This window comes from Chenopodium quinoa, unplaced genomic scaffold (assembly GCF_001683475.1).
Source record: "Chenopodium quinoa cultivar QQ74 unplaced genomic scaffold, ASM168347v1, whole genome shotgun sequence".
Lineage (NCBI taxonomy): Eukaryota > Viridiplantae > Streptophyta > Magnoliopsida > Caryophyllales > Amaranthaceae > Chenopodium > Chenopodium quinoa.
Window position 1 is genome coordinate 6211719 of NW_018744633.1, and position 12433 is coordinate 6224151.

General features: G+C 35.0%; 1 protein-coding gene across 1 annotated transcript; it reads left to right on the top strand.

The window, feature by feature from the left end:
• Nucleotides 1-1390: 1390 nt before the first annotated feature.
• Nucleotides 1391-9650, top strand: LOC110701317 (alternative NAD(P)H-ubiquinone oxidoreductase C1, chloroplastic/mitochondrial-like). The gene is made up of 12 exons (XM_021878954.1): nt 1391-1563; nt 2945-3138; nt 3945-4040; nt 5271-5337; nt 5453-5633; nt 6061-6154; nt 7099-7311; nt 7512-7907; nt 8035-8111; nt 9027-9130; nt 9216-9396; nt 9533-9650. Exons 1-11 carry the CDS (start codon nt 1515-1517, stop codon nt 9356-9358), a joined length of 1614 nt encoding a protein of 537 aa, XP_021734646.1. The 5' UTR covers nt 1391-1514; the 3' UTR covers nt 9359-9396; nt 9533-9650.
• The last annotated feature ends 2783 nt before the right edge of the window (nt 9651-12433 follow it).

Below are 12433 nucleotides of genomic sequence, written 5' to 3' on the forward strand. Positions count from 1 at the left end.
TCAGCCGCCCCTCAACTCCCCCCCCACCGGCCGACGCCTGCGACCCCACCAACGCTACATCCCACCCCTTCCCTTTTCCCCTTCTTTGCCTCGACCTCAACCCCCACCATAAACCGAAAACTGGCCACCCCCTTTCCATACCCCCACTGGAATCGACCCCCCTCCCCTTCCTCCACCCAAAAAACGACACCCCTAACCCTAAACAACCAGCCCGAAAACCACCTTAAACGAGTTTTAGGGTTTCGCTTATGGTGGTTTTGGGTTAGGGGTGGCCGAAAAGGGTAGGGGAGGGGGGTCAATTCCGGTGGAGGGAATGGGGTGGGCCGATTTCGATGGGGGGTAATGGGGGGTGGTTTCCGGTTCGGGTGGGGGTTGTGGTCGGGGTAGGAAGAATGGGAAAAGGGAGAGGGGTTGGCTGCGTATGTGGGGTAAGGGAGGGGGTGTGGTCGTCAGCGCTAAGTAGTGGGCGCCAGCTGCCGGCAAGAAGGAGGGGGGAAGGGTGGCAATAGGGTAGCTGGAAGATGGCTGACGGTGGTTGGGCCCTAGTAACGGAAATGCTAATGGAATAAGGCATTAAGTAGTTAATTTTTTTTTTTGAAGGGTGATTTGGGTGGTAGTAAAGTTAAAAAAAAAAAACTAAAATAAACTGGTAGTAAATGTGAAACACGGTGTTTTTAGTGATAGCAAATGTCAAAATTTCCTTTATTTTACTGCCACCCAAAATATAAAAATATAGATTTTGCTACTTCAAGTAGGTTTTTGTTAATGGCTAGTTATTAAATTTTTTCCTCGATTTGCGCTATAAAAATATTCCGTCAAGATTTTAGTGCTCATTTTGGTTCTTAATGAGTTAAAGAACCAAATTGAGCTCGATATTAGAAAAGAAAAAAAAAAGTAAGTGTCTCGTTTTGCAAATAAAAAAAATACATGATGTGCAAATTATTGATAAAATTTGTTTCTTTCCCACCTATAGGGTCGTGTAGGCCGGCTTTACCAATAGGTACGTAAGTCACTAACCTACTGGTTAGGAAACTATGTGAACCAAAGGCCTTTCTTCGAGTAAGATTTAAAAGGTCATTAAAACACCCAATTAAGCTCAGAATTGATTAAAAAAATAATAATGTAAATGTCTTGTTTTGCAAACTAAGGGTCTGTTCTAATAGACTGAAATGAGCTGAAATGAACTGAAATGAACTGAAATAAATATTTTATAAGAGAAGGAAATTAGAAGTTGAACTGAATTGAACTGAACTTAGTTGAAATGAAAATAAACGTATGAGAACAGACTCTAAAGAGACTAGTCGGTACTTCACTCCTCCCGTAGAGGTTTAAAGACCCTAAAAGTGCAATTAGCACATGAAATTAGAGCAAGTAGCCCGTTAACGTGGAAGCCAGTGAGCCAGGAAACACCCAAACCTCACTCTATTCAACCAATTCAACTATCTTTCACTTTCACTCTTTCTTTCGAATAGATAAGCAAACATTCGAGTACGAGATACTGATAATCCTCCTCAATGTCGCAGCTCGCTTTGTCCTCCACATCAACGCTTCCCCATTTTAACCGTAAGTTTCCCTCATCCTTATTTCTTGCTGTTTCTCCATTTTCAGCACTCCATTTTACTTTAATTTTGCTAATTATTAGGCCTTTAAACCCCATAATTAAGAATGTGTTGTATAATCGTTTTAACCTGATACTTGTTTTTTTTAGGATTTTTTATAAGTGGGGTTTATGTATATTGATTTAATTGGGATCTACTTGGACACCCTTAGCATGTTTTGCGATTTAATTGTAGTTTTCAATATAGTATTGGCAAATGAAGTATTATTGGAAGATGGATCAGGTGAATATGGAAATTAAATGTTGTTGTAGAACAATTATTGAGTATTTCTTTTGTGGGATTTTGAAATTTGAATTTGTGGTGTTACATGCAATATTGTTATCTTAATGAATCAAATTGTCATTTATGTGGGTAATTTGGAGTGATTGTCCATGTATAATTAGTGGGGGGCGCGTTTCACTGATTTTGATCGGATTGCATTAATCTATATGATATATGCTGCATGGAAAACTTTTGTATACACCTGGTTTTTAGTAATTTACTGTACATCGGGTACACTTTTGTCAGATTTAGTGTCACTTTTGTCAAATTTATCAATGAAGCATAAATAACTTTTATATATGTCAGGGTAACTTTTGTGCGTTTTAGTGTAACTTTTTGCACATTTTATTGTCACTTTATAACGGATGTTCAATAGAACATCCGTTTTATTTAAAAGTTTGTCATGCGGCATTGCTGGCTTGCTGCCTTGGTTATTGCTGAAGGGTGTGAAGGAAGTATGTTGAGGTTGTTGCTGGATGTAGTAGGCTATTGTTGGTGTTAGAAAGAGAATTGAATTCACAATGCAATAAGAGTTAAAGTGTAAAGAGAGGAGATGGGACGGGCGAGATTGTGATATTGATGCCGAAATGAATTCACAAGCTTTGGTGCTTATCTTACAAGATTTAAGTTTTAGGATACCTGTTTGATTGATTAGGATGAAGATTAGTTGTTTATTGTTCATATTTGCTATCAACACATTTCCGTCTTCATGGATATGATGTTTTTTGGGGTTTTGTTTATTTATACTCTCTAGTACTTGTACTCTTGGCTTTTTTATATGTTGCTTAACAGAGGGGTGGTATGATCATGGGGAGAGAACCTGGATAAAAAGTTCAGTACCAATGTTGTGCTGCTCTTCAGAACGAGCTGAAGTTAGATTGTTTTGTTAATTGGTTGATACCATGCTGTCAAATTTTTGGTTTTGAGAGATCTGAAAAGGACCTTGGAGGTTTGACCTTAGTGCACAATTATGCATGTTTACTTAATATTCCTATTCTGTGGACATATTTTGTCCATTTCATTTATTTTCCTTCTGTTAAATTTTTGTTTGTTTACTATTACAGGAACTGTAAAGAGACTAAATAAAGTATTTCCCATATTTACGGGGCGATATGCAATCAAATCTTCACTATATGGGAAGTTTCAAAGGAAAGGATTCTCTACTGTTGCTTCAGCTAATACAGGGATTAATGGGGGTGTTGCTGAAGTATCCGAAAGGGAGCAAGATATAAAGCATTATATATGGCCAGACAAGAAGGTTTCAATTTATTTAATCCATGCAATGAACATCTATTTTATCCAAGAGTCACATCTTATTGTGCCTGACTTATTGTCGTCCATGTTGATATTGCTTTCAGTGATTTGGATTTGGGGATTTGGTAGATTGAAACAGTTAGCGGTCATTACAACTGAAGTTTGCCTAAGTGGCCTGACATTATGTAAAAATGTTATTTGTTGTTTTAATAATCATGATTGAGCCTTTCGTTGCATGAAGGGCCAATAATTGGTTTCATTACCATGACCTTTCACAGAGTGTATGGTTGAAGACCCTGCTTGGTTGGTCTGCCTTGAAAATAATGATGTCATGTTTGATGCATAATGGTTTACCATTGCTTAATTAGTAGTTCTCACTTCTCAGTACTTATTGACAGGCATTAACTTCTTGAAAATGTTACTCCATTGGCAGTGTTAGAATATAGATCTTTTATCATTCTTAGCATTGTAACTGGATTAATAAATAGGAGCCACCTGTTGTTGATGTTTATGAAAACACGCGTTAACCTGAAGCGCTTCCCTATGCTTCGCGTGGTCCATATGCTTTGTAGATCATCTGTTTCAGGTTTTTTAGATGTTTTATTCATTCTTAATCTCTTCTGTCATTAATTTATCTATTGACGTATCTAGCAAGTGCTAGCTGCTTGTGTTGTTTTTCGTATCTGGTATGTTTAGTTTGTGTGTTTTGTGAGTGCACCTTAGGATTCATTTCTTTCTGTATATAGCATTTCAAATTTTAGTAGAAATCGTGTGTGATCCCCTCTTTCCTTTTTTCTTTGGTTTGAACAGAGGCCTAGGGTATGCATAGTAGGCGGTGGATTTGGGGGCTTATATACAGCTTTAAGATTGGAGTCTCTTATTTGGCCTGATGGCAAGAAACCTCAAGTAAGTTATCGTTGGTTTCATCTTGCATTAATATTCTTTTCTGGCTGGTTATTGACCTTATTGTAGGAATGTTAAATTGCTGCAGCCTGCACACAACTAGTTTTGAACAGACTATTTTTGTTCCATAACTTTGTCATGTTTCCTATGATTGAGATATGTTTTGAACTGACTATGTGAAATATTTGTCATCACCATTGGTGTGAAGTTGGATATCGGTTATATCACAATGTTAACCGAAGATATATTCCCTTTGTCATGTATTTAAGCTACTACTTTTGCACAAAGATTAGGTAGTGTGACAAAGTAGAGGGGAAAAGGTGGTGGGTAGATGGGTGTGGACCCTCACTTTAGAGAAAAGGTAGAGATTACTGAAAATAGATGTAACTCACCTTAAAAGACATTAGCTTGATTTGGGATCCAGAGAGTATATTTTTCTATGAAGTAAGGTGCTTTATTTTTTAATATTCATTACCATAGGGGTGTAATTTGTTTTTTTTTTTTTTTTTTTTTTTGTTTTTCCTTAGACAGTAATGGATCTGAAGCCACTGAGTCCAGTCCTTTTAATTTGCAATTTATTGATGGAAAAGGGTGGGGAAATTTGATTGTTAAACTTGCTATGATTTGTAAGTGAAATGTTGAAGGAGGCCATCACTAAATTATGATGGTCTGAGCTGTGAATGGAGCAATTCTTATTTATGTAATAGACCAAGCCAACAGTCCTGTTCCTACACCTAACCCGCCAATTAAGTTGTACTATCAGAGGAAGGGGAAAGCAGTCAACACTCTAGCATTTCCACCACATGAGGACAAGGGTAGTTAAGGTCTGCAACTTCAGAAGGGGAGGGGAGCAACACCAACAACACCTACTAGTGGAGCAGCACGACAGTAGAACATGAAGTAGCATTAGAATAAGACAAAGATAATTAAAGAGCAATGTAGCCTAAGCTTGTATATATAAGAATGTTTGTCTTAGAAGAGAGGGTATGAGATTGGACATTTGTAAAAGAGAGTAGTATCCTGATGTTACTTTTGGAGAGTGATAGGTTGAAGCTACCGTTATCTTTCAATCAATCAATCATCAACCTTTCGATTTTATTTCTTTGCTTGTGTGTTTCTTTTTGCTTGTGTTCTTGTCTCTGTTTAGTCAGTGAGGTAGTGAGTTCCTCACAATTTATCCCTAATATCACCTATGCTACTCTAATACTGTTCGATTTTTTCATGTGGGACCAGGTAACTCTCATTGATCAGTCTGATCGTTTTGTTTTCAAGCCAATGCTTTATGAACTTTTATCTGGAGGTTTGTTTTGCTTCTTGAGAACTTATCTTGTGAACGTTTTTCCTTAGTATTCATCTTTACACTATCAACTCCTTGTTAGTTTATATTGTAAACCTTTAAAGGGATTTAATTGCAGAAGTGGATGAATGGGAAATTGCTCCCCGATTTTCAGAATTACTGGCAAATACTGAGGTTCAATTTATACAGGACAGAGTGAAACTCCTCCATACCAATGATATGCCCACAAGCGGTGGTCAAAGGAACCCTTGTGCTGGAAGTGTGCAACTTGAAAGTGATCTTCTTATAGAATATGACTGGTATTAGTTTTGTCTTTGGTAATCTCTTCAGTCTTCAGTGTGTTCTGCATTTGTATCTTGCATACTTGCTTTTGGTATCTAGTACTGCAGTAAGAGACTCATTTTATGTACGGTACATCTATGGGGTTTTCTCTATGCCATTGAGCTATGTGGATCTGCACTTGATCTCTTATAACTTAAATTATCATGTTTCATGATATTATGTTTCACTTTTAAAATCAATGGTTAATTTGTTACCAATTATTGTCTTTTCCATATGTGTCTAACATCAAGGAGGTGCTATTTTTCTTGGCAATATTTCTTGTAAGATAGGCAATATTTCTTGTAAGATATGGCATAATGCTGTTAAGCTGTGATTGTATGTGGTTGCTTAAATCTATTTGCTACTGCTCAGGCTGATTACTTGTTTGTTTGCTTGGACAGCCAGGTTGGTTCTTGCTTTGGGGGCTGAACCAAAGCTTGACATGGTACCAGGGGCTGTAGGATATGCTCTGCCATTTTCCACTTTTGAGGATGCATGTGTAAGTATTTGAGGTATTAAATTATTTGTTTTATTTGTTGGGTATTTGTACTTACCTTGATGCTTGCGTGGGACATTACACATTATGTATTTGACTCCGTGAGTTATGTGACTACTTACAGTGTATTGGGTTGACGGTAAGAAAAGCAAACCACGAAATTCCAGCAAACCACGGTATTGACACTTTAATTCTAGTTGAAATTTACAATGGAGCTGAAAATAATTATAAATAGCTCTGTGGATCCTCTTGTTACATCAGAAGCTGTAATTGAATAAGAAACTGCTCATCATTGGAATGATGGAATCTAGAGCAGCATGATGATGGTGCTAATTCATGTAGAGTAAAGCCTTAAATTCTGAAGTATAAAAGTAATAAATGAATGGAAACAACTGTTGTGATGAGATATGGTGCAGACTGCAGAGAATTCTGCCTGCAATCTAAAATAAAGTATACGTATAGCAACTTTACCTCTCTGTTTGAAAATTGTAAGGGAACTGTGCTATGTAGCAGAAATTCTTAAAGAGGTGATTTTTTTTCCCCCTTTAACAATTTATGGACTATGGAGTAGCTTTTCCCTCCTATTCTATTTGTCGTAGAGCTTACATAGAGCAAGTCTTTACAACTTAAATTATCAACTTAGATTTAAAGTACATACTTGCTGGAGAGAATGCAATAGTGAACGTGAGATTCAATCGTGTTATCATTGGGTTGGTTTTTGGTGTGAGGATGAAAACAAAGTTTGTCCTTCTCAGCCAAAGAGTTGAGGCAGTCAATTTATGGCCCAACCGCCTGAGATAGTATAATACTGTAGGATAAACAACTTAGCTGTTCTTTGTACCCTTGTATATTATTTGGCATGTATAGCTGTTTACCATTTGGTCTTTTAAGATATATTTACTATCTGACCTGATAATATTTGATGTTGATCATCATTCATTTTACAGAAAGTTAACGATAAATTAAAAGCATTGGAGCGAAAGTATTTTGGCGAGGGATCCCCAATCCGGGTGATAGTTGTTGGGTGTGGTTACTCTGGAGTGGAATTAGCTGCAACAGTATCCGAAAGACTGAAGGATAAAGGAATTGTGCAAGCAATTAATGTAAATAACACAATCTGTCCATCTGCCCCACCTGGTAACCGGGAAGCTGCCTTAAAAGTAATCTGTCTATCATAAACTTCATGTTTTTATGCTTTATCAGTTTATTGCTATACAATCTATTCCTCCTCCCCTCCCCTTTTATTGCTTGTGTTGAAGTGAGGTGTTCAGATGCTATTTTATATTATTTTGTCGGCTTTCTATGTTAGATAGAATACTTCCTGTTATGCAAATCCTGATTTATTTTGTGACATCTATAGGTGCTCTCGGACAGAAATGTTCAGCTCTTTTTAGGGTATTTTGTTAATGCTGTAAAAAGAGCTGCTGATGTTGAGGTACTGAACCAGTTGACTGACGAGGGAAACAATGGCATGCAGCAAGATTCTAAAGAACTTGTTGTGGAAATTCAACCTGCTGAAAGGGGCCTGCAAGGGCAAAACCTGGAAGCAGATTTAGTTCTGTGGACTGTTGGCAATAAGCCTCGCCTTCCTCAGTTGGAGCCCTCTGATAAGCCCCACATGCTTCCTCTTAATGGCATAGGACAAGCAGAAACTGATGAAACTCTTCGAGTAAAGGGTAATCCACGTATATTCGCATTAGGTGACTCCTCTGCTTTGAGAGACTCCAGTGGAAAGCCTCTTCCTCCTACTGCACAGGTGTAATAGCCTGTGATATATTTTTTTTTTTTCCAATAAACTTTTGCTGCATCAGTATCTGTTTTGGCCACAATAATTTTTCTTCCATCTTTAATAGTGGCATTTTCCTTGCTGTCATATCTTTCAGGTAGCTTTCCAGCAAGCAGATTTTACAGGCTGGAATATATGGGCTGCAATCAATGATCGTCCTCTTCTACCTTTCAGGTCAGATCTTCAATTCTTTTTTGTTTATTGTATGCTTGAGTAATTTGGATTGGCCATCAGAACCAGGCCTCAGCTTATTCAAAGGACATTTCCTGCCAAAATATGTTACTTCCTTGTTCCCAACATTTAATTCCCATTTGCCTTTTGCACAAGTTTTTAGGAAGGTGAATAGAGTAGTAAGTTAGTGGGGTTGGTTAATTAAATGTGAATAAAAAAGGAAGATGTTGGGGTTTGGTTGATTAAAAGTGAATAAATCAATAAATAGATAAAGGTATTTAGGAACAGAGGAGTCGTCTCCTTTAAAATAACTAATTGTAACTGTTAGTTGCCAAATTGAATGGTGCGGCTGAAAAGAGATGAAGTACTTGTCACCTCTATAATTTAGTTCCCTTGCTATTAATACTCTGATACTACATACTTGAGGTGAAACAAAAAGCCCGAGTAAGGAGTTACATTTCCATTACGTACATTTCATAGGAGGTTTAAATTTTATGCCTTCAATCGTGATGCTGAGCTGCCACTTGCACGTCATCTTTACAATTTAATTAGACTTTATATACTCATTTTAAGGCTCTTGTAATTTCTGTCCAGTGTACTCAGGAATTTTCTGCTATGATGGCTGAAGATTTAGCTTAATCTTCTGATGTTTAAATATATTTTGGCAACTTAAATTTAGGCTTATTGTAGTTGAAATCACATCCTTCAGGTTCATTTTAATGCTCACAGGCTCATTTAAGGCAATTTTCTCTGGCCATAGACCCATTAGTAGGAAGATATTTTTCATCCAGGTCTACCGATTTGTTCCCCTCCCCCCAAATAATGAACTAGCCCTATATGCTTTTCTACTGTATTGTGCATAGTGCGAACAATAATGATAAAGTGAATCATGCTGACTTGTACTCTTTGGTGTTGCAGGTTTCAGAACTTGGGAGAGATGATGACTCTAGGGAGATATGATGCTGCTGTTACTCCTAGTTTCATTGATGGATTAACCTTGGAAGGACCTGTTGGCCATGCAGGTAAAATTCTACTTCTTCAGCCCTTTCAAAATACCTATCCTCTTCTATTTATTCAAACCATAATTCTTTTGTTATCTTGCTGCAGCGAGGAAACTGGCGTACCTCATCAGGCTACCAACTGATCAGCACAAGATTAAAGTTGGATTAAGCTGGTTCACGAAGGAGGCTATTGATTCTGTGGCAAATCTGCAAACTACCTTAACCAAAGTCCTTTCAGGCTCATCATAGTATTTTGCAAGTCATGTACTACTAAAAGTTTTCCACAGGTGAGATAACTAGTCAGATTTTAACATGCACAGGAGTAAACTGTGTATTGCAGTTGCTGCAATTTACTACGTTTCATTTTTTTATTTTTTTTTATTTTTTTTTATTTTTTTTTACAAATAATAATGTCCATTGTAGGGTGCTAGATTACTCATACAAGCTTACAAGCATTTCTGCTCTCCAGTCTATTTCCACAATCCGTGTTTGGTGAATCTCGAGTCCAGAATGAGAGAATAAAGGTAAGTTGGAAATAGAGTCGAGTGTTGCTTTTGTTTAAACTAAGATTGTATCCTTAATACTCTTTGCAAATTACTCCGTATATGCTGTATGAATGCCATCATCAATTCAGTAAAAATGAATTTACCTTGAGGATTTAAATAAACACAATATCCTTGACATTAAAAGTTGTAGAGTCGCCTTGTAGGCTCATTATATACATTATTGTAACTGTCACTCGCGTTAGATTTACATAAATTTTAAAAAGCTAATATTACTTCAATATGATCGTTTTCGAATAGAATTTTTTAATTCTTTTTTAAATTGATAGGAAAATATATGATACTCTGTCATACTGTATGTACTTTTGACTGCAAAACCCGTTCCACAACTTTGGTTAAATTTTAGTGTAGTTTGTACTCAGGCGGTAGCAGTAGGGAGTTATTCAGATTTCAATATAATGATATTCCAAAAGATTAATGTTCTTCTGAAGGAACCTTTGATTATAATCAGAATTCACAGTGTTACTAGAAGATTCTTAATTTTATATTTTGATAGATAACAGTATTCTGATGTTTTTAATAATACTGTATATTTTAAGGGATAAAAATTCTGGTTTTGTACTTAAATTGAACAATCAGACGTTTTTTATATTGAAATCTGGCTTATTATTTTGTAAACACATGTAATATCAGAGTTAGATATTGAATCAAATGCCAATTACCAAACTTAAAAATTTATCTTAAATTATAGCAAAATAATATCAATTGTCTTTAGCTCTTTTAAAAAAAAAAATCTTTCAATCTAAATTTCTTAATAATACTGTATATTTTAAGGGATATAATTTCTGGTTTTGTACTTAACTGAACTATCATACGTTTTCAATATTAAATCTGGCTTATTTGTTTTTAAACACATGTAATACCAGAGTTAGATAATGAATCAAAGACCAATTACCATACTTTAAAATTTATCTTAAATTGTAGCATTATACTACGTAATATCAATATCTAGAGTCCCAATTTTATACAAACACTTCTTAAAAATCTATAAATACCCCTTTCAGGCTCCAAAATACACAAATCAACCCTCGAACCCTTTTGTTTTATATTATCGAGTAAACAAAACAAATACCTTACAAAAACAATGAAGACAATTATATTCATCGGTTTACTAGCTCTTTTCGTAGGAGGAACCTTTGCCCAAGAAGTGCAACCAGAGGTGTTCTTACACCCGCACAAGCCGCGTCTACTCCCACATCCACACCCTCACCTTAAGCCACCTCACCATCGCCCCATGTTCCCTGTATGGAAGGGGGCATTGCCACCATTGGCTGATTTGCCACCATTGCCTCCGTTGCCTGCTGGTATTGATTGCAAGAACGAAGTAGGAAATTATCTTATTAATCATCCTCAAGGTTCATTGAGTAATGAATGTTGTTCGTTACTCAGAAACGACCCAAGTCCCTTAATCAAGAGCATCTACAACCAAGCATGTTCCGGTGATGCCGCACCCACTCCTAGTGCCTAAGAAATAGTTTTAGTATTATTGTTACGGTAGTTTTATTAAGAGTAGTATTTTTTTATAATACGTCATTAGGAACTTTAGAATGAAATAAATGTGGTAATCACATATTTAAATATGTACTGGTTAGCAGTATAGTTTATTTTTGATATCGTCATTATTAATAAAATTTATTTATCGCTATTTATTCTTGTTGTTGTTTTGCGTATAGCAATTGCAATTTTTTTGTTTTTCCCTTGTGATTTGATCTTTTACGCGATATATTTTTGTTATAACTTATTTGTTGGTGTCTGTTTATAGAACATGTACTAGTATCTGAATATATAGTATTCAGACCAATAGATTAATCCAGTTAAATACACCAAAAAAAAAAAACAAAACAGAAATTTAATTGTTTGACACAAACAAGTCTACAAATCCAAAATAGGGGTATCCATACGGTTTTCAGTTTTGGATTTAGGTCAAATTCAATCCAATTTGAAATATAATTCAGTTTTAAATTTTTCGATCCGATTCAAATTTCTCTCCCAATCCGAATCAAAATTCGATAATTTGGTTCCGTTATGAAAATCTGAATTAAACTATGTTAATTTTTAGTTGCTAATATAGTTCAACATCATGTCATTAGTAAATGAAATACAAAGTCTCCCTAATTAATTTGGGCTAAATTTCAAAAATCTATATTCATACAAGCTTAGGGCCTGTTCTCTTCCATTGAAATTCAGTTCAGTTAAGTTCAGCTCTTAATTTACGTCTAATGATATTGCTAATGATATAAAGCCAAATTTCATTCTTTTAAGCTCTTATTACAACGACGACAACAACAATAATAATAATAATAATAATAATAATAATAATAATAATAATAATAATAATAATAATAATATTAACAACAACAACAACAATAATAATAATAATAATAATCAATAAGTAATAAATAATAATAATAATAATAATAATAATAATCATCATCAATAAATAATAATAATAACAATAATAATTGAAATAATAATACTAATAATAATAATCAATAAATAATAATAATAATCATCAATAAATAATAATAATCATAATAATAATAATAACAATAATAATAATAATAATAATCAATAAATAATAATAATAATAATCAATAATTAATAATAATAATAATATTAATATTAATAATAATATGTACATTTGTATATACACATATGTATAGTAATAAATAATCAATAAATAATCAAAGATCACTAATCCGTAGTTAAAAATCACTAATTAATAAGTTCAGTTCAGTTCAGTTCAGCTGAGTTCAGTCAA

Coding starts and splice junctions, on each gene's coding strand:
- LOC110701317 (XM_021878954.1), top strand. CDS start 1,515: ATGTCGCAGCTCGCTTTGTCCTCCACATCAACGCTTCCCCATTTTAAC. Junction 5,634..6,060: donor CTTCTTATAGAATATGACTG/GTATTAGTTTTG, acceptor TTGGACAGCCAG/GTTGGTTCTTGCTTTGGGGG. Junction 7,312..7,511: donor ACCGGGAAGCTGCCTTAAAA/GTAATCTGTCTA, acceptor TGACATCTATAG/GTGCTCTCGGACAGAAATGT.